Source organism: Magnolia sinica, chromosome 15 (genome assembly GCF_029962835.1).
Source record: "Magnolia sinica isolate HGM2019 chromosome 15, MsV1, whole genome shotgun sequence".
Lineage (NCBI taxonomy): Eukaryota > Viridiplantae > Streptophyta > Magnoliopsida > Magnoliales > Magnoliaceae > Magnolia > Magnolia sinica.
In genome coordinates, this window is record NC_080587.1 from 65,307,885 (window position 1) to 65,330,565 (window position 22,681).

A 22,681-nucleotide genomic window follows, 5' to 3' on the forward strand; every position below is an offset into this window, starting at 1 on the left:
TAAGGCTAGTATAGTAAAAAACCAACCATTGAGGCCATTTACACCAAATTCTCCAAGGGAGAGAAAGAGAAAGAGAAGGAGAAAGAAGAAGAGAAGAAGAGTGAGAGTAGGGTAGGGAAGCTTTAGTGCTTCCCTTCATCGATTTCCTCCAATCAAAGCCCTAACATCAATCACTTTCCTCCTCCGAATCCACCCTGTTTGCAATTTGTAGGTAAGAAATAAACCTACTTCCTAACATAAGTTCTTTCTAAAATGGATTACATGAATCTCATATAGTTCTTAGTGTTTGTATAGGAATTTGTGATTTTCTCTAAAATTCATAACCATAGGAACCTTGCATCCATCACCACAAGAGCAAGATTCCTAAGTAATCACCATTCTTCTCCATATATGCATTTTGTAAGTTAGGCCCTTGCATGTATCACAACATGCGAGTGCATTTGACTCAGGACCCCGACAAACCCTCTCGCTAGTCCAACACCCCTAGGATGATTCCGCAAGCCCTCGGCGACCTATAGATGTGGACCATTATCCTTAGGTGGCCAAGTACTAATTTTATGATAAATTTAATGATTGTGGATGATAGATAGATTTGCTTAAGTAATTTTGGGAGAAACTAGCTAGGAACCTACATGATAAGTCAACTCAACATGTATGCGTTAATAGATTGTTGTTCGAATGGTCTTCAAATTGTTTGGGCATGGAATTGTTGCTACATGTTCATCCTTGCATAAGATCTTTGCATATTCATCCTTGTAGTGTGCATTATTGTATTTTTACTGCTGTATTTTTTGCATTATCTATGTTGTGTTGTCTCTTGTCTCCTAGGTAATCTGGCACCATATGCACACACGTCTAACCTTTGTTGTTAAGAGTAAATGCATTGATTGTAATATCCTGAATTCTATGCTGGATGTATATTGTACATAATTCCATTTGTACTAAGATGAATTTTTTAGCTGAAATGTTATAGAATACACCCCATTTTATGGGTTGGATAGTAAACTGAGATTCTTGAGGGTGGTCCCGTTGGTTGGACGGTCCTGTGAGTAGTCCGACTGATTTGGGCGGATGTGAACGGGTGATAGTAGTGGGACTACATGGGTTGCTTGCACCCGATATCGTGCGTTATGTGCTCGCCTGAACTTGAGCAGTCTAGTCCACCTATTGACCAACCATGCTTGTTAACCATGTTTACTTACGCCTGTTTGGAACCTGGAACACCCCTTTCCCACTGACGCTCACTAACAACAGCTCGAAACTGATTCACAGTCTCGTGAGCTGAGTATGGTGGAATGGGACACTGTGTCCGAGCTGTCGGCCTACGCTGGGGTGACGAGCCTCCCCATAGTGATCGCGAGCGATCCCACTTTCCAGCGCTCCCCACGTGCTTGCAATCGGGGGTGGGGACCCCGATGGGGTCATGGCCTCGCGCGTTGAGAGGTCCGGGCCTCACAAATGGATGAGGGCATTGATATTGTCAGGGTGTACCAGTTTTCCCAAACTGTTGAATGAATGAAATTAATTAAAAACTAGGCTAATACATTATTCACGCATCGCATTAGCTAGGATTTAGTGATTCGGCAGTTGAGGTCGCAATGAGGGAGTGTTGGTCATGCGCGACCGTGAGACGAAGTCGCTCGAGGGAGTGTTGTGGGTTAGGTCATGCATCATACATAACTCATGTATACACATTAATAAAGACTAGTTAACGATTTATGAATTTATGCTTTTTATTAAATTCATCATGAAATTATTATTTGATGTAACTTATGACTAATGACACCCACTGAGTTAGCTACTTACTTCCACTATGGGACAGTGTTTTAAAACACTAACCAAACACGTCATTAGATGTAGGTGAGGCAGAGCTCGACAAGCTGAGCGGGGTGAGCATATAGGAAGAAGATGAGCTTCCTACTTCCAGCTTATGGGCGGATCACCGTCGACTGTGCGGGTTGATTATGGGTTGGCTGTAGATCTAGTACACCATTTCTTTTGAACATTTATTTTATAATTTTTTTTGGGTGACGTCTTGTGCGACCTGTATGATATTCCTATTGACTTGTATTTCTTAGTCGCATTTATTTCAGTAGATTAGTTGTAGTTGTGGTTTATATTCCAACCGATTTCTTTATTGCTCATTTAAATTGTTTTATGTACAAATCACCATAATTAGGATATAAACAACACCTGGGAATTTAGAGACCGAGTTCCTACACGGCCCCTGAAAACCCGGGGTGTTACACCCACGTCCACGCCCTTGACCTCGACCGTGCCCGAGTGAGTGCACGTGTGTTCTAGCAACCCGAGCATCTCTATCTCCAAAACATTCAAGTAAGAATACTATACACACATCCACATATAAACTCCAGGAACTTTTCTATAATTTACGATATGAGATTAAAGGCACATACCACACACTTTTTAATTTGAAAATCCCAAAAACCGTTTTGGTGGCAAATTCTTGAAAGTTTGAAATTTTGAATATTTTTCAAAAAACCATAAATTTCAACAATCGAGAGATTAAATTCTGTTAATATCCATCATAAAAAAGTGAGAAACATCGTGTAAACGGCTCGGATCGGTGGAAGATGACCCATAGTCAAAGACTAAGGTCCCACATCCCTTCTTATCATCCGTCGCGATTATCCCAGCAAACCTCAATGTTGGTGGTTGGGGGAGCTTGTACACCCTGTACTCAAAATTATAGACGTGAAATGCTCCGGTGCTCCGACGCGAAATGCTCCAGTGCTCTCGGAGCACTGTAACTTACTGTACTCCGGGTTGTATTGATCCACTAAGAAAGTCTTATTCAATCCAATCCACCGGTCCATATTGTTCATAAGATACAGTCCATGTTTCATGGGCTACCATGCAAACATTGTACCTATCTAACAAAAATTAACCATTGATCAACGGCTTTTGACGTGGATGGTCAAGATTTTTTACGCGAAAATAGGTCCAATCAACAATCTGATCCATCTATTTGTTAGATTCCATCATGGATTTCTTGTGATTTTGAAGAATCACTTTTGTTAGGCGATCATATTCATTTCATTTATAGATTGGAAAAAAGGATGGCTACAGAAAATAGGATCAAATGAAGGATAGATTAGAATATTCGATCAGTGAAAATTTTGCGTAGTAGTTCCTGAAATGTTTTTTGAACTTAATAGACGGTTTAGATTCATAAATTGAACTGTCCAAATGGGTCTATCCTACTAGGAGCACTATAGCTGAGAGCACTGGAGCATTTCTCATCGAAGATATGGTGGATGGAAAGAAAGGCCCACCGACCAATGGCTGGGATTTTTTACTAGTGGACTTTGGATCTGTCATTTGCCACTCAAGGTGGGCCACCCTATGAGCGGTCAGAATGATTAAAAGGATGGTTCAGATTACAGGAAGGCTGGTCTGAAAGTCTGAACATAACAGCCGTCGGTCCTGTCCTAGATTCCCAGCGTTTGATGTGCATGCACCAACATTAAGGATTTTTGAGAGAAGAGGATCTTCATGGCACGTGCCAACTCCAGACAATTGTGCAAATCCAGGCCATTAAGCTAGTTAGGCCCCTGCTAACACTCCCTTGCCCAAAATTCGGACCGTTAACTCATCAGGTGGGCCACACACGTAGGAGAAAATTATAAACAAACGTACATCCATCCATATGTCCCACTTAATGAATGGACGAACCTGATTTCATGAATGGTCCAGATTTCATGCATATGTACCAGGTAGGCACGTGTGCTGCGAATATCATCTTCAATTCGATTCGTGCGACTGTGTCCTGAGGAGCAATCTGACAAAATCGTGAATCCCGCAAGTAAAATCGAGTGAAGACACTTGTAAGTATTCACTGGTCACACGTGACAATCAGCCCCGTGTGAAAGATCGAAGCCACTCAAAAGGTGGAGCCCACAAGATATTTTCGTAAAAGTAAAAATTGCTTGGATCATTTGGTAAGATGGGGTCCACATGACCAACAGCTGGGATATCTCACGCACGTGCAACGTTGTGACAATTGCGTGCCTTTGACACTGTAAACGTGTGAGTGATCCGTTCCGTTTATCAAGCCGGGGGCACCGTGAACATTCTCCGGCCCAAAAATCATTAAGGTCCACTCATCGTATGGCAAGAATCAAACACGTAAACATTCAATCTAAACCCTTGATAATTATTTATTGTATAGCTACCTATTTCATATCGTAGATTTTAATCGTAGGCAAGTGGGCCTGACCAGATAAAATGTACCAAATCTTCCACACGTATTATCACAGCACGTGTGCCTCTCCCCCGTCCAACCTTTCCTCGCGATTCGCCGCAGCACTTTTCAATCCTCGGGCAATTTTCACGAAAAGAAAAGGACAGTTTACAGAAAACTATCCGCTTGCTGTAGAATTTACATTCAATACCTTTTTCAAAAAGATTTTCAAAAGCTTTTTCATTAATGTAATAAATGTAATACCTCCTATTAGATTCTCAAAGATTGCCTGTCCACGTGTCAGTAAATGATTTGCAGCTCTAATGCCTCACATAAAATCCACCCTAACCACCAGACGCATCATGTACAACCAGGCCCACTTATTTTCATATGTGATTAAGGTAGACCACAGTAGAAAATAGCATACAGGACACTCGCCCTTTAAGTTGTTTCCTCTGGCATGGCCAACATAAAACACGAGTAGTCATTATTTGTGGACCTCATGTATATGTTTTGGCATGTCATTTAATAACTGGAGTAGATTTTATATAATCATCACAATATACCCTACATGGGACATCTCTTCCACTATGGCCGGCTGAAGAGTAGGGTAATTTATTTATTTATCAATTCATTAGTTGAGCCTTGCATTGAATTAAACATTTAATTGTTGGTTTGAATCTTGTATACACATCAGCTTTGTAAAAGATGAAGGGTGGGTGGGTGTCCATAAAATTAAATAAGTAAAAATATTTCAGATTAGTTTGGGAGAAAGATGCCACACTAATTAAAATAGTTAGGAGCGATCCATGGCGTAATATAATTATTATATAATATTCAATTCAACCATTATATGTCATATTAAAATTTAGTCAAAAAAACTTAATAATGAAATTAATAATAATTTAGCTAAATAAACCTAATAATGAAAAAAAATGACGAGGAGAGTGAGCTTTGGCTCTTACCCTATTTTCCACCGTAAAGTTTATTGCCTAAATCATAAATAAAGTTGATATTTGGGCCTTGAGCCTAATAAAATGTAGTGCAGCTGGTGGTGGAGGAGAATTTCACATGACCATAGTAGTGGAACCTGCCCAAGCCTCCGCCTCTTCATGGACTTGGTATTTTAATTATAAATATTTACATTCTACATTCTTGAAGTATAACATATGGGCTTGTATTAATTAGTTTTTTATTTTTATTTTTATTTTTATTTTTAAAGTTTAGTAGGTAGCTTGAAAGCCCTTTTAGAATAGTCACTGGATTGTGTTAATTAGGTTTATTTATTTATTTATTTAAATTCTGAAAAAAGACGGCGTAAGTTCCGCTAACATGCGCAGGAAGTACTTGTTACCGCGCCCGTGCTGCAGCAGAGCAAGCCGCCGTAGCTGTCGCAGAGGAGTTGGGTTGAAAGCAGTTAGAGAGAGAGATTTACAAAATAAAAAATAAAAAATAGAAAAAATCAGATAGTTGAACGAACCCTTTATCGATTTTTTCAGCTTTATATTCTGAAATCCCTATTTCATCCTCAAAATCCCTATAAATCCAGTCTCTTTCCGTTTCTAGGGTTTCTCTGTTTCTCCCTCGACAGAAGAAAAAAGCTACGGATTAACAGATTCTCTCGATCAGGTATGTGAAATCTCCTTCCTTTTGTTTGCTGGGGGTTATATCTGTCATTCGCAGCGGAGTGTGATTCAGCTCAGGATTTTGCATGTCGTTCGATTGATTGTTTTGATAAAATAGTACAATTTTGTTGCTTTTTTAGTACCGAAAGTAGAAGAAATGGGTGTATCCATCAAAAGGAGAGGGTGGTGTTGTGATTTTTTTTTTTTAATGGTTCATTGGTTGGGATTTGAGGATCTTGCATGTTAAGTGCTTGGAATGCGGCCGTTGCAGCAGATTGTTTGAGTGGTGACTTTCACATTTCTTGTTCAACCATGGTGTTGTTCATCGGCATTAGGTTGGGAATTATGATTTCACAGTCGTGTATTTGTTTGATTTTCAGTGCGGCATAGCGTCTAGACTATAATTCCTGATGACCCACCCATCCATCGAACACGTGTCATACTCATGTTGATCCTGATCGTCTAAAATTCTGGCTGCATCGTGGGCAGAACGCAGCCTGAAAATTATATCGATGGTAGGATACAAAGTGTCGGATTGGCCATTGAACTGGCATTTGAGGACAAAATCATCTGTACTTCAGATTTTCAAATCCAATGGGCAGTTTGAAGAGAAGATAATGAGAAGATCATTCGGTTGTGATTTTCAGATTCAGTAATCCCTTAGCCCTCTCCCCCATGCGCATTCACCCCGATTCTACTCAAGTTAGCTTACACCTGTGTGAACAACCAGATGTCATGCACTGGAACTTGGCTAGATGCTTAGATAACATGAGTGAGTGGGAAAGAACTTGTATGGCACTCATGAGGAAGTTGTTATGGTTTTGAGGAGTGAGATCCAATAACCTTTTATCAATGTCCTGATTATGCTATTTGGCATTCATCCAACTGTCCAAGAGCCTTCATGTCCTTGACCATTCTACACGTGTCTTTTTTGAAATAAATCCGTTCTGTGGGCTCGCAATCCAAACTATTCTACACATCTAGCTAGTAGCTACAGAGCTTCATAGAAGGCAGAGTCTTCTAAAGATCAGTACGCACTATTACAACTTTACAAGGCTCTGGCTTACTTTATAACCTTCTAAAGTGCTTCTACACCTATAAGCCTTGCTATTATGTGTATATAGAGCCAAAAAATGGCTAGTTTCATGGTGTTGACATCTTTTTCTCTGACAATTCTACCCCACCAATTGTGACGTTTTGTTGAGTCTTCATGGATAAACCTCTGTATTGGCTCATCAAATTGCCACAACATGTCAGCCCCTTCCTAGCTGGCTTCTCTCTTGGTCAGTCCTCCCCGCTTTACTAAATTGTCTTGTACGCAAGGATGCCATGCCCACTCGTCATGTGGTCTACTAGCACATATTTTACCATCTTATTGGAGGAGTCAACAACATCACAGGGCATTTTGACATGTCTTTTATCTGATCTTTATAGCTTCATGATATGACTTCAAAGCAACTAACATAAAAAATGGAGTGAATCTTCAAGTAGGTTGGTAGCTGAAGTTGGGAACACCTTGGTTACCTTTTTTAACAATGTTGAAAAAGGTCCATTGTAGCATCATACTAAGCCCTTGTGCATCTTTCAAACACTTAAGGTGACATTGTCATCATCATCATCATCTTTCATTTTTTTACTGAATGAACTGCATCTTCGCATTCACCCACTTCTTCATCTGCTTGGTGTCTCTATCTTAATCAAGCTATTCTATAACAGTAACGGTGGCCATAACGGCCATCACCGTTACCTTTACGATACAGGTTGTAACAGCTGTTACGGTCCTTGTAACAGTTGCTATGTACTTTTTTTAAAAAAAATATTTTAATTGAAAAAAAAAATCCGAAAAACTTGTATGGCTCGTAATGGACCGTTATGGGGCCATTATGATTTTTACGGGAGGTGTGATGAGCCGTTATGAAGGCTGTAATGGCCTTTATGGGTCATTTTTTCTGTAACAGCTGTTATGGCCTTTACGACTTTGTAATGTATAACGATTGCCATAATTACCTTTACGTAACAGTCTTTACGACACACCATGATAGACACATAAGGTCTATCTTCCTTTGTGACAGAGAGACCATCCTCCACCTATCACTAAAATCTCTTAGTCTTTCGAGTCATACAAGCTCATGCTCACGGTATCTCAAATCGGTTACGTATTGGCCGTAACGGTAATGGCTGTGCCTATTACGCAATATGGGGCTAAATTGATGAGGGTAAAAAAAAAAAAAGGTGCATAAGAACCGCTATATGGGCCAATTGGCCGTTACATGAAAAAAAATAAAAAAAGAAGAGGAAAAATACATACCTAGAAGTTGAAAGGAGCCATGTGTGTCTGTTAGGGTTTTGAACTCGAAGGGAGCCATGTGCATCTCTCTCTCTCTCTCTCACCCCATTTACGAATCCTCCATTTTTGAAGCCTCCCCTTTCTCTTTTCGAAGTCCCCGCTCTCTCTCTCTCTCTCTTCATTTATGAGTTGTTGGTGTGTTGATGTGATAGTTTTGGTGGCCCCCACCATGATGTTTGCGTTACATCCACACTGTCCATCCATTTTGCCATATTATTTTAGGGCATGAGCCCAAAAATGAGGTAGATCCAAAGCTCTAGTGGAGCACCCCAAAAAGTAGTGGGGACAGTGACGCCAGCCATTGAAGCCTTGCTAGGGCCCACACAAACCTGGATGAAGGGAAAACACAAATATTTGATCCAAAGCTCCAGCATGATGTTTATTTGCCATCCAACTTGTTCATAAGGTCACACAAACCTGGATGAAGGGAAAACACAAATATTTGCTTGATCCAAAACTTCTATGGCCCCAAGAAGTTTTCAATGGTAGGTATTCAACCCCCACTGTTTCTATGGTGTGGTCCACTTGAGCTTTGGATCTACCTCATTTTTAGGCTAAAATGATTTAGCAAAATGGATGGACAGTATGGATATAACACATACATTGTGGTGGGGCCCACAGAACTTTGCCATGTCAACACTATGCTACCTGGTTTGAGTCCCATTAAAGGACGCGACATGACTAGTACCTCGGAACCAACTACGCGGTTGGTACTTGACTGTGGAGCCCTCCTCAATGCATGTGTTATATCTATGCCGTCCGTCCATTTTGTGAACTCATCTTATGGCATGAGCCCAAAATGAAGGAAATACAAATCTCAGGGGGACCACACCAAAGGAAACAATGGTCATTGAATGCCCAACACTAAATCCTTCCTAGGCCCCATTGTAATGTTTATTTTCCATCCAACCTATTGATAAGGTCACACACAGACTTGCACGAAGGGAAAATGCAAATATCAAATTGATTCAAAACTCACCACCCACAAAGTTTTTAATAGCCATTCACCATTGTTTGGATCTGTGACCACCCAAGATTTGGATCTACCTCATTTTTTAGACCATACCCTAAAATGAGCTGGTAACACAGATGGACGACATGGACATACAACGCATACATCACGGTCAAGGTCGGCCCATGTTCAGGGCCTCACCCACTAAGTTGTTACCTTGCCTCGCATAATCTGTCCCCTAAAAAAATTGTACCTTAACTCAAAATCAACCAATTATATTATGGGACCATTGTTACTAACACACAATCCCAAAATCAAATTGTTTGAACGATTTTAACTGTTGATTTGCGGACACTTGTTTTTTAAAATAGGACCATTGAATATTTTTCATTCTTCATTGTCAAATAAATATCCATCGATTTGGGGCCAATTACATTAGTGGGATGAGTGCCAATAATTGCATAAATTTGAAGTTGCCTTGGCGAATCAAGTGGTTCACAAAATTAGCTCCAAATCGGTATCATTATTCACCCGAATTTAATTTCAATTTTTCCTTGAGATCTATTGGGGAAAATGATCTTAAATTGTTAGGTATGTTAATTACATAATACGACATAAAAATTTCTAGATTTGGTATGTTGAAATAAAATATTCGTGAGTTGTGAGGTATGCAATACACCAATACTATAAATAATAGTAAAACATGCAATCGAGAGATGTTTTAGTATTACATTCATTCTAATAAACTTATCATTGATATTATATAGTTAGAAAATTAAATATAAAAGGTTTGCAATCAATCCCAAGTTTTTAGGGTTCACAAATCTATTAGACAGCCCGATATAACATTCTTACCAAAGATTGGATTGTTACACTACCATAAACATGTTCAAAACAAAAAAACAAATGCATATTTGGAATATTTACATTTTTCTGGATTTTCTGGATATTTCTTTAGAATTTTTCGTGCGATTTTTTTTTTCCAACCAATACGGGGGTTTATTGGCTGTTATGCCCCCTATATCGGCTGTTAATCCAATACTCCATATCGGTAACAATGGTGACCGTTATGGCCACTGTTACTAATACAAAATACCTTGCTCATGTTAGTTTTGGTTTAGAATGTAATGCAGGGGCATTTTCACACCGTGCTCGAGTGAGGTAGCCCGTGGGATGCGGGGACACACTCAGGGTGGGTGACCCATGTGATTTGTGGCCTACGAGGGAGGTCTCGTGTTTGAGACTCTTCATCGGGGGTGATTAATGTGCATTTCACACCGGGCTTGAGTGCGGTAGCCTGTGGGATACAGGGACACACTGGGGGTGGGCGGCCCGTGTGAGGCGGTACCCATGTGATTTGGGGGCCCACGAGGGGGGTTCGGCCGAGATCCCAACCCATGCGATGTGGGGCTTGGGCTATGAGATAAATGGATTAATTCGCCATACTCTAACAGTTCGAGCTTTTAGAGCAAGTGGTTAATTGTCCTGCATCAGAATGAAATGAGCCCTCATGATGATATGGGATTGAGACCAACTGATACATGACTAAAATAGATGAGTTAGGTCAAGTCATTCCGGTTTTGGATTCCCAGGCGAGTCGCTTTTCAAAACAATGCTATTTGAATCCATGTTCATACTTTGTCACACATTTGCCTTTGGCTCATCTCCTTGGGCAATCCACACCTGTTAGTAACCCTATCTCAAGTCCAATTTAGATCATTCATTGCCCGATAATTGATACATAGTCATAGATGCCCATCATGCTTCTTTTGGAACAACGCAAGGGCTTCAAATGTTGTTTTGGATGGTCGGATGTAGCGAACCTCCGACAACAACGTCCTCAACTTTGCTAACTTAGGTGGTTCCATCCCTTATGGGGCAATGTAAGTGCCTTTGCTCTCGGCTTTAACTCGATCCGCTTATCTACCTCTCTCCATCGAGGTAGCTTCTTTGACAACTTGTCCTTGAATTCTCCAATTACAATTTCTATCTTCTTGGGAAGTGGTTCTTGTATACACTCCTTGTACCCTCGGCTCTACATGTTGTCTCTCTTCTTGAGACATTTGATCATCTTCAAGGTTGAAATGATCTAAACCTTGTCCTTCTCCATGTGCACCTTAGGAAATCCACGAAGGGACTTCTTTGTTGGTCCACCCACTGACAGGTAGCTTCACGTCCTTGCCCACATCATGAAAAGGCTTGGTTTCTGAGTCGACCACCATCATCTTGTCAGAGTTCTTCACCAACTGTAGACCCAACCGCTTCGCCTCCTTGCTTGAAACAAAGTTGTGTGTCTTACCCATATCAAAACCCTATGTCCCCATCCTTGGCTCCTCGCCCCCATCACTGGCTTGGTTATTCTTTTATGAGCACTTCAAGCTTGATAGTCACCATCATAGATGAAGCAACTCGAGTTCCTTTCTTGGTCATTGTGCTTGCCCTTTACATCTTATGGTTTCATGAAGTCCTTGGTGCTACCATTTGGCTCCTCTCCTCCACCTTTGCCAATTGGGGGTGCTTGGCTAGTGTGGTCTTGGAAGGTCCCTTGGCATTGCTAGTGAACGCCATGAGCAACTCGGCCCACACCAATGTCAATGCAAGGTCTTGGACCCCGTGTTGTCAAAAGTATGTCAAAAGTATGCTCCGTCCGCCACTAAAGGCTATCCGTGAAGAAGAGGTTGTCACTCTCCATCATGTCTGTGATTTCAAGCAGCAAGGTCATGATTGATCCACAAGATCCATTCTGTCAAAGTGTTTTAAGACTCTTCATCACTTAATTCTCAATGAGTTGCAACTTTAACTTCTTGAGGTCTTTCCATGTTTGCATGATACACACCAAAGAACTGCATCATTTGGTAAGGTACATAGTTGTTGTGTGTTTTCAATCCCAGCTTATCCATAAAAAGTTATGTTTCTTTATCTCATACCTTCAGACCTCTATATCACTCGACAATCCAAAGTTTCATTAACTGCATAGATAGCTCTTTTTCTCTCTCTAGAAGAATGAATTTAACAATGGCAATTTACTTATCTTCTTGAATGGATTGTAAGGTGCGAAAGTTCTTCCAATTTGCATGCACACCCACACACACATGCATATCCCTTATCTTCTTTTTGGTTATAAGGTATTCTCTTGCATGGCAGAGTATTTGCCTGAAATGTTTCAACAGAGCTTTTCTTTTTGTCAGTAGGATTTTTCAATTCTATATTTGTTTTTCGTACTCTTGGCTTAGTTAAATTGATTGGCACCATGCACTAGAAATGGATTCGGAAGATCCAGAGCTGTTTTGAGGGCATGCAACAAGCTTGAATCATGGGCAATGAAGAGGCGGGTACTCCAGCAAAGACCCCAAAGGCATCATCAGCACAGGTCTGTATACATTAACCCAGTCTAGAAAATTGAATTCTGTTGATTTTTTTTTTTTTTTTTAATAATAATAATAATAATTATTTTTATTTTATAAATGAGAATGTTTGTTATCTTTTGTTTTCATTCTGCAGGAGCAGCCTCCTCCTAGCAGCCCTGCCACACCTTATGCCGACTGGGCTTCATATCAGGTGCCACGAGTCCATTACAATTGTGTGGAAGGTTGTGTTGTAGTTTTAGGTTTCAGTGATCTTATTTTGTGATATTTGTACACTTGTAGGCATACTATAACCCTGCTGGAACCCCTCCTATTCCACCACCACTTGGTTTCTTTCATTCTTCTGTTGCATCCAGTCCTCAAACTCATCCATACATGTGGGGCGCACAGGTATTCTCTTCTCAAACTCTTGTGTTATTGTTATTACTTTAGGGTGCGTTTGGTGGCACCAAGTATCATGATATCTGGTACCACCAAATGCACCCTTAGTAATTCAACATTTTAGTTGTAGCTGGCTGATCTTCTCTTCTGATATAGTTGAACTTGAAATCGAGTGCTCCACAAGAGAGGTTCACTTAAGAGGATTTATTTGATATATTGGCAGAGTATGATGATACATGTGCTTGTTCACAGCCACTGTACACATGGCATATATGTAATTAACTGTCCAGATTCCGAGGCCCATTACAGATCAATCATTACCCAAAAATTGCACTGAATGGGTAATCCCAATTGTCTGATAGGGGATATCAAATGTATGGTGAAAACAAAATAAAAAAAATCAACGGTTCAACTTCGGCAAAGAAACTCTCATTACTGGGTAGTTAGGATCATTCAATGAATCCAATTGTGTGGCTGTGCACATGTTGATGTCAGTACTGATTTGGATGGTTTGGACAATGTACACGCATACCACATTTACATTTGCATACGGATGATCATGCTTTGACAGAGTATCAATGTTTTTCTTCTGAATCAGCTTTTAAATCCCTTATTACAGAATGTTATCCAATAATTTGGAAGCACCTCTAACATATTCATCTTGCAGCACATGATGCCTCCATATGGGACGCCTCCTCCTTATGTTACTATGTTTCCTCCTGGGGGACTTTATCCTCATCCATCCATGCCACCGGTATGTATGTGCTAATCATGTGTACTTTCTTGCCTGCTTGGGAGACTCCAATTTATTGGGAAGTCATGTTTGTCAGGGATCCGTGTAGTTATGTTTTAGCATTCATGTATCAGTGACTTCATTACTTTTTTAGCATCCATACACCTGAGTTCCATTATGTTTACTATGTGCTTTTCATTCATCTTTGTCAGGGATCTCATCCATATGGCCCTTATGCAATCCCTTCCCCAAGTGGGACTGCTGAAGCTGCTGTAAGTGTCAGCTTTCCTTTCTTGGATAGTGCATGAAATCATGTTGATCCATATTCTCCAAGAAATTAGAAGTTTAATTGCAACCAAAGATTTCAAATTACCCCTGGCTTACAATCAAGTCAGGAGGTTTGCTTGAATAGATCCCAACATATTGCAATATGATGCGTTGGGATTTTATCAATTGGAATTGTTTTTTGTTTTTTCCCATGATCCAAATCGTTAATGTGATAGGGCTCCCCTTGGATGGGGAATCCCTGAAACCCTTTCCAGATTGAATATCTCAACCCTTTGAATTATGATTATGCAAAGGTATTGTTGACCATCCATTTGCAAATAAAAAAAAAAACCAAATTTCAAATGGTTGAGATAATCAAATTTAGGAGATTCTATTTGTTGTATATCCACCATAAAAGTTGACACTGATCGTATGAATGATTTGGATCATTAGAATAAGATCCAGATTCAAAGGACAAAGTCCTAAGGTATCACATTGCAATACGTCCAGATGTATTCGGGCAAACCTCTCAAATCAGTACCTTGGTAAATTGCAAGCATACACACATCTGGTAAATGACAAGTGCACCCTTTGTTATATTAGCCTAAACAATAGCTGTAAGACCGCTATTATATGTCATTCAATTGAAGACAATGGCAAGAGCAGTGAATGACTGGTAGCTGAGTAGCCATCCGGATCCTACTGTCTGCCCTCGCGAAACGCTGCATGTCTCCTAGATATGGGCCATTCACTAGGTGGGTCTTACTTTTATTGGCCATCGCCCAAAAATCAGTTCATCAAATGGGCCATGTGTAAGTTGAATGTAGATCATTGGTCATTTTTAACTGTTTGAGTTTTTCGCTGCACGCTTCTGATTTTTGGGCCACAACACATCCTAGCAGCTAATGTTATCATCTTTCAAAAAAAAAAAAAAAAAAACAACATACCACCACAGATGGACAACCCAGATTGTGCACACATGCATCATTTCCATGTGTGTGGGAGTAGGATTCAGATGGCACATTTCTTCAAGGGAAAATTATCCATGTGTGTGATTCATCATCTTAGTTATTTAGATGTGAAAGTCTTAACCATTGAGGCATGTTTTCAGGTTGCTGCAGCTGGTGGCACGGAACTAGAGGGTAAGTCAGTCGAAGGTAAGAACAGGAGTCCCCTAAAGACATCCAAAGGAAGCCTAGGGAGTCTGACTATGCTTACAGGAAAGAGTAATGAGATGGATAAAGCATCTGGAGCTTCCACCAATGGAGCCCTGTCACAAAGGTAAACTAATCCAGGAATAGTTTTCTAGTATGTCTTTAACATGCTGGCGACATATTCATGCCTAAACTAAGGAGACATGCAGTGGTGAGAGTGGAAATGATGGTTCAAGCGAAGGAAGTGATGCCAATTCTCAAAATGTAAGCAATCCCAAACTTATTGATTTCTTGTTTACTTATTTTTCTTTGAGTTGTAGAGCTGCTGATCCAACTTATTACTTATTTTTTCAGAAGGGGTGGAGACACCGTGTCTTCAAAAAAAAAAACAAAAAAAAACTTATTACTTATTTTTCTTTGAGTTGTAGAGGTTGCTAATTCCCCCGCTCCCTGATCCAAGCTGTCCATTAGTTGGGTCCCACTATGTAGATACCCTTGCCCAAAATCAGGTTGGTCCACTCATTACATGACCCACAATGTAAGAAAGATATGTACAGATTCGAAGAACTATAGGTCACGTGTGTGGCACATAGATAGGATGCATTATGCATATGTGGGGTCACTAGACCTCTTGAATTGTGTACTTTGGGATATTTTATGAATTTTCCCTTGGACTCACATTCTATTGAAGAACACTTATTCATGAGTGTTTATGAGGCTGGGGTATATATTCTTTGTTTAAGCTGAGGTCGGCACTTCAATTGCTTGCCAAAAGTATCTCAAAAAACTTATCAAGTGCTGGCATGTTCTTGTTTAGAGCACGATCAAGATTCCTGGTTTAGACTTACTCAGTGCATATCTCGTAATGCTGCCATCCATCACGTGGTGAGGTAGAGATTTGCTCGAATGCATCCGATGCATTGCAATATGATAAACTTTAGCCTTTGAATCTGGGTCATCTTCTAATGATCCAAACCGGTTACATAACAAGTCTCACATATGGTGGAAAGACAACAAATAAAAGCTCTCAATTAGATTATTTCAACCCTTCGATAATTTGGCTATTTTACTTTGAACATGAATGGCCAACATAGCCTTTTTGTGATTGATGGGTTGAAATACTTAATCAGAGTTTTTTTTTTTGGGGATCCCCTATCCAAGGGGAGCCCAGTCAAATAAATGGTCTAGTCATTTAAAAAGGCCCAAACCACGGTATCTTATTGTTATTCAAGCAAACTTCTATCTGGGGTAAAAAAACACACTTCCAGATCCATTTTTCAAGTACTTTCTTTTTAATAAGCTGTTTCTAAGTACTCACCAAGTCCTCTTTGGAGTTTCCTATTGTTAAAATTCATTGAGTTGTTTTGAAGGCCTGAGTAATTGTGGTTGAGTTTATTACAATTGCTTCTTTGATGTAACTGTGATCAGCCAGATTTGTGCTCGGGTGTCTGGCTTTTGGACAATTGTCTTATATCTACTCACTTCGGGCTATGTTTTGGTGTAGTCATTTTCAACACATCCCATCCCATCCCATCCCTCCCCCCCCCCCAAATATATATATATATATAAAAAATAAAATAAAATAATTCCATAGATTTCCATAGATTGTTTCAGTAAATTAAGTTGTAGAGATTTTAGCAGGGGTCTTATCATTATTTAATTGTTTCGATGTAGTTTCTTATTGTGGTAAGTGGTAAGTTTCCTGGTTAGGTTGGAACTAGGGTTGTTTTGGAGTCTTATGATACCATCTTTTTGTTATTCTCGTTGTTGAGAGCTGGTTGCTCGTAGGGGGATTTTAACTGGTGGTCACTTGAAATTGTTGTATGAGACCCTCAATCATTGAGATCTTTCTAGTTTTTTTTTTCTTTTTTTTTCTGCACTTTTGTGCTTAATATTGCTGGTTCTTGCATCCTTAAGTTCTTGCTTAAAGTTCTGCCATCTGTTAGTTTCAGCAAACTGTGTTTTTGTGGGATATTTTCTTTGTTTCTCTATGATCTAACACCACAGATGTCAATCTCTCATAGAGAAGCAAAGAAAACATCCTACAAAAAGACACTTCTCAACAAAAACTAAATAATACAGAATGCGAAGCCATGGACCCTCATGATGCACGTGTCAAACATGTGGTGATGGGAACTGTTGTTCTATTGGGCCATCACATGGATAGGTGATGGCTCACTAGAACTGTTGTCAAGGGGAAGAACTGTCATAACTATATATGATAAGTCACCTGCAAAAGGAACGATTAGAGCAGTGGTCTATGTTGAACCATTCAAACTCTGAACTTGGAACCATTACAACTCAAGAGTTGTCCAACCATTGCAATTTTTTGAGCTTTGCGGGGCATGCTTCACCCCTCCCCCAAACCACTAGGGGCAGGATGTAGAGGCAGGGATGCATTGGGTTCACCAGAGCTCAAGTGGGAGGGACAAAATCCATTCCTAGTGAAGCTGAATCCTAATATTAGTTATCTGCTTGAAATGATGGGTGGGCAGAAAAGAGAATATGGAATAGGTTGATGTCAAGATCTAAATGAAGGAAGCCTTTCCACTGGAAGCTAACATATGTTGGAGCTAGTTGTTGGCTCCTGATGTGGTAGAAAAATGGGTTGATGATCACCAAATGGATGAGGGTCAACTGCACATTCTGAATCAATCCTACCTGGAACGAACTGAAAAACCTATTTTTAATGTGTTGCGGGTGTGAGTGGGTTGCCCGCCAGATCGACATCCTCAACCACCAAGTCTGCAGAATGCACCTTGGAGGGAACTACATAGAACTTTTATGCAGTTTGCTCTGCATACTAGCAATCATCTTTGGATTCGTATTGTGGAACCCATATAGCTGGGACAAGGCTATGGTGATGATGATGATCATCATCTATCAGCTCCACAATTCCCTGTCCTTGTCGATGAGGATAAATGTGTTTGTGTCCAAGTTCCATAGCTTACCTTGTGTTTCTTTGCTCTGCAATGTTCATGTCTATTGCCTACTTGCTCTAAAAAACCATGTGCTTCTTGCAACTCTGGGGACATAAAGCTACAGGTACCATTTTCTTTCACTATTTAAAAATCAAAATGATGTAATCCATTTTTTTCCTCACAGGGTTCACAGCAAAAAACAAGCTGCCATCAAGGCTCATTGAGTGGTAAGGATTGAACTTCGGGTCAGGAGTGACAAGTCCATATGTTTCTCCCCTGTACATAAAATATTTGGGCCCAAGTGCATTTTAAATGGGAGTGATATATACATCCTATTCCTTTTTCTACTTTTGGGTTTAGACCAGTGGAAAAATCTATTTATTCCAAGAGAAATGGTCATGTACTGGTGTTATATGTGAATTTTCAGATACAGCCACGTATTTCCAGGTAATGTGTTATGGGAAATCCAAGCCATGCAAACAATGGGCCACAGAATGAAGCTTACCTGACATGAAAATCAGGCCAATCCACTCAGTAGATGGGCCACACCTCTATTTTGAGTTACACCATTTGCCGCTTATTGATTTTAACAGTTGTGGGCCTCCTGATGAGTGAATCAGCCTGATTTTCACCATGGTGATTTTCATGGTGTTTCCCTTTTGGCCTGGATGTTTTACACTAGCGAAGCATTGGCGGAAAAGATGAGGGCTGTATTTGAAACTTCACATACAGTTCTTGTGTGTGATTGTTGATCTTATTCTAATAGATATGGAATATAGAGGGTGTGTAGATGGTTAGGGTGCATTTATTTGCACCAAATATCATTAAATTTCATGATTAATCAGTCTTATTTCGTGCAAAATATCATGATATTTGGTGCAACCAAACGCACCCTTAGATATCAGTTCCGTTGAAATTTGTCTTTTACTCTATAATCTCTTTCTTAATCTGGATACCACATCTAATGGCAGCTGATGACGCCCAGAATGGGGCCACTAGTTGCAGTGCACCAAGTAGGGTCACACAGGCTCCCTCGATCCAGACCACGGCGAATCAAACTGTGCCAATGATGCCCATTCCACCAAGTGCTATGACTGGTCCGACAACGAACCTGAATATTGGCATGGACTTTTGGGGAGGGACTGCTGCTTCCCCCATGACACCAATCCGAGGCAAGCTCCCTATTGCACCAACTACAGCAGCCACGGTTCCCACCAGTCTTTTGGGATCACGTGATGGCGTTCCTACGGAACTCTGGTTACAGGTTTTCCCTCTCTCCCGTTGGTTTGTGTCTTTCTATGCATGTCTCTGAGGTTTCTTCCTTTCCTTATACACAGGATGAAAGAGAGCTTAAGAGGCAACGAAGAAAACAGTCTAACAGGGAATCAGCACGCCGTTCAAGGCTGAGGAAGCAGGTTAGAGACATCCTGATGTTATTGCAGCTTATATCCTAACAGCTTTTATGTCCATCCCAACGTTAGAAAACTGGCATATGGCCTTCTCGTGAGATCGCCGGTGTGGATCAATGCCTCTCTAATTGTAGCATTGCACATAAGTGCGGCACACTACTGTTTAAGCTGCAGATATGCTGGCATGGAGCATGCTTGTGTGTGCATGACCACACACTTGCAGGAACCAGACCCTGCCTTGATTGTCTGGCTATCTGAGGGTGGCAGTCAACAGTTTCCTTGTTATGGGCATGAATACATTGCAAAAGGGGCTCTTTTAAGGGGTTTTTTTTTTTTTTTTTTTAAATTGTTTTAAAACCACGACTGACCTGTGCAGGCCGCCTGATCTGAACCATCCAAATTTGTAACTCCCATCTTGCTTCCTTGCATGCATAACACTTTATATGATCCTTAACCAAGTATATGTACAATATTCGTTTACAGTTTTGGCCCATGATTCAGTAATTCAGACCATCGGTCTGTAGGGCTCTGTTGTGGATGAACTATGCCCCAAAATCTCCTTGATGGTCTTGGCTACCGATTTTAGGTCGTTTCTCAAAAGAATTGGGATCCATCTATTCCAGACCTCAGTTGAAAAGTAAAGATTGTTAGGCATTTTCTTCTTCTTCTTCTTCTTCTTCTTTTTGTGTGTGTGCGTGCGTGTGTGCGTGTGTGCATGTGTGGCAATGCTACATAATGATGGTTTCTAGAAGACCAATGGTCTGGATCCTTCTCAATCTCACCACTTTGATTGAAGTTCTTTTTGATCTTTTACTCATTCATGTTACATGCCGTTCACTCGTAGTCAAATTTCCTTTACTGGAGTTGCCTCTGGTTTTCCTACCACACGACAGAACCATCTCAATCAGCTTGCGATCATTTTATCTCCTATTGCTTCGAAGGTCCTCATTCTTTACCCTATCCTTCCTAGTCTTCCCATGTATCCATTTTGGCAATCTTCGTCCCTTACCCGTCTTTTGAACAATCTCTATTGGCTTCGGATACATCCTTCTACCAGTCTAGTTTCTGAAACCATGGCCTGCCAACTTTCTTCGTTGTGTTGAAGAAACATTCATGGGCAAAATGAGAACTCAGTGGCGAACGGGACATAATAAAAAGTAAAATAAAAATAACGTACCAAGATGGCATTCTTTAGCAAAGGTGGTTAAATGCTCTATATTTACTTTTGTTTTTTCTTCTAACGATTGTTTGGTTTGGAGCCAGGCTGAGTGTGAAGAACTGGCCCAGCGTGTGGAAACTCTAAAGGAGGAGAACAGTTTGCTCAGAGATGAATTGGAGCATATGCGGGAGGAATGTCAGAAACTCACGGCTGAAAATGTTTCTCTTACAGTAAGTTCCATCTTGTGGCCTGGAAAATGCTAATCTTGCATGTGCATGCAGGCACACTTTGTTTGGTTCAGATAGGCAGTGGGACCTACATTTCCTACTTGGGTTTTGACTGCCTATAGTGAATATCCGCATGCAAGAAAAGGTCCCTACTTGCAGTTTGATTAGTTGACATGGGCAGTGGGACCCACACATCTGAGGATGGAACTCTCTTTCTACTTGGGTTGACTTCCTATATGACCAATGAAAGCACATATCAGCACTGGTGCCTTTTTCTTTCATGCATATAGGATTGAGAGTCCTATCATCACCAAATCTGGATGCTGCCGCACATGGGAATATGGCACATGTAGGAGATCCATGTCCCCCTACTTCCTAATGTGACACACGTGTATGAGATTTTAACTTGCCCTGGCTCAAAAGTCAGACTGATCTGCTCATCAGGTGGAGGCAGCACATGCATGTTAAATGCAGAAATTTGGTTATCTTCCTTTGACTGTCCATTTCTCCAAAAACCTGTGAATCAACCTGATCATGAGCAGGTCACCTGGTTTGATTGGACGGGGCGCATGGACGGCGTGGCTTGCCTATTGAACAACAAGGATCTTGCTTGAACCAGATCGTCTGGTTTCAGGCCTTCCGGCAACTGCTGTTGCACGTCAAAGTAGGGTTGCTCTCATTAAAACTATGGGGAGATGTATGATACTCGGGCAGAGTATGACACTTGAGGGGCGGGCACTCAGAAATTGTACACATAGCATATGTTAACCCAAGTTAAACCAACTACATTATGGAACCCACTGTGGCTAAGACCCAAAACTCAGATTGGTTGAACAATCCTAACCTCTTATTTGTGGACACTTGTTTCTTGAAGCTTGAATAGGAAGATTGGATGTTTCCTTTTAACTATCCAATAAATGTCTGCCAATCCAATAATCAGATCATGAAATAAGCATAATTTTTCGTTCATGATACATCTAAACCGGGAACCATTTTGGACAGTTTAATTTGACTTGTATGCTACACATGCAATGTCTAAATTATTTTAAGTGCCTGTGTATCATCCATCACACTGCCAAAGTATCAAAGTTCTTCTCTAAAACTATCATTATGATCTCGATGCGTCTCTCTCTCTCTCTCTCTCTCTCTGCATTCATCGTTTACTGGATGTCCATGGAACTGGTTGCAGGAGAGACTTGAGAAGCACCAGGGGCAGGAACCAAGATCGGAAGATGTTCGTGGTCCAGAGAGGCAAGTAACATAGAAACCCAGGAAGAGTGACTGCTGAAAGCAGGTACTGTAGCTCACACCCTAAGTAGCCAAGCCTCTTCTTCTGTTTTTTTTTTCTTTTTCTTTTTCCTTCTTCTTTCTTCTTTTTTCTTTTAAATGATCAACGGCTGACATCTGCTGATGCTAATGTGGCCTGTCCCACTATCCTTTGTGTAACAACATGTGAGAGGGCTCATTAGAGGAGGGTTAGGTGTAATTGGTGAAATAGAGAGGTGACTGCTAAGCTATTGCTAACCAAAGGGACACTATAATGAATTCATACATAATATATATATTATATATTGTATTGTTAGAAATTACTACTTGTGTCCATTGTTGAATTACTCCTGCCATGATCTGCGTGATGAGAAGTTGAAGAGACATGGGCTACTCGTTGTGTGGGTCCCAGTCTGATACCACCCTGGTCAGGAATTCAGGGCTGTTCGCTCGTTAGGTGGGCTACATGGGTGCAAAGAAAATAGAAGGTTAGATAAATTGCAAAAGAGTCCATGTTCATACCATAGTTTGCAAACCGGGCGGGTCAACTCAGGATTCACCCAATCAACCTGGGCAGGTCATGGGCCGTGTCACTGGGTCGGGTTGTTTTCTTGGGTCAACTCGAAACACGGCCTGGTTTCAATGAGGCAGCCAGAGTCAAAGAAACGGCG

General features: G+C 40.7%; 1 protein-coding gene across 2 annotated transcripts; it reads left to right on the top strand.

Annotated features, from left to right (window-relative positions):
• Positions 1-5,596: 5,596 nt before the first annotated feature.
• On the top strand, positions 5,597-22,333 carry LOC131227034 (bZIP transcription factor 1-B-like). 2 transcript variants are annotated; one of them, XM_058222724.1, is made up of 13 exons: positions 5,597-5,833; positions 12,362-12,498; positions 12,630-12,686; positions 12,776-12,883; positions 13,542-13,628; positions 13,820-13,879; positions 14,986-15,155; positions 15,238-15,292; positions 18,134-18,176; positions 18,921-19,213; positions 19,287-19,364; positions 20,622-20,747; positions 21,934-22,333. In XM_058222724.1, the coding sequence occupies exons 2-13, from the start codon at positions 12,442-12,444 to the stop codon at positions 22,006-22,008; spliced, it is 1,209 nt and encodes a 402-aa protein (XP_058078707.1). In that variant the 5' UTR covers positions 5,597-5,833; positions 12,362-12,441; the 3' UTR covers positions 22,009-22,333. The 2 variants fall into 2 exon arrangements, with proteins under 2 accessions (XP_058078707.1, XP_058078706.1); XM_058222723.1 differs by having other exon boundaries at positions 5,598-5,833; positions 12,388-12,498.
• Positions 22,334-22,681: the final 348 nt, after the last annotated feature.

Excerpts from the sequence above, each read along its gene's own strand:
- LOC131227034 (XM_058222724.1), top strand. The coding sequence starts at position 12,442 with ATGGGCAATGAAGAGGCGGGTACTCCAGCAAAGACCCCAAAGGCATCA. Across the intron at positions 12,499-12,629 it reads CAAAGGCATCATCAGCACAG|GAGCAGCCTCCTCCTAGCAG; the intron begins GTCTGTATACAT and ends TTCATTCTGCAG. Across the intron at positions 12,884-13,541 it reads CATACATGTGGGGCGCACAG|CACATGATGCCTCCATATGG; the intron begins GTATTCTCTTCT and ends TTCATCTTGCAG.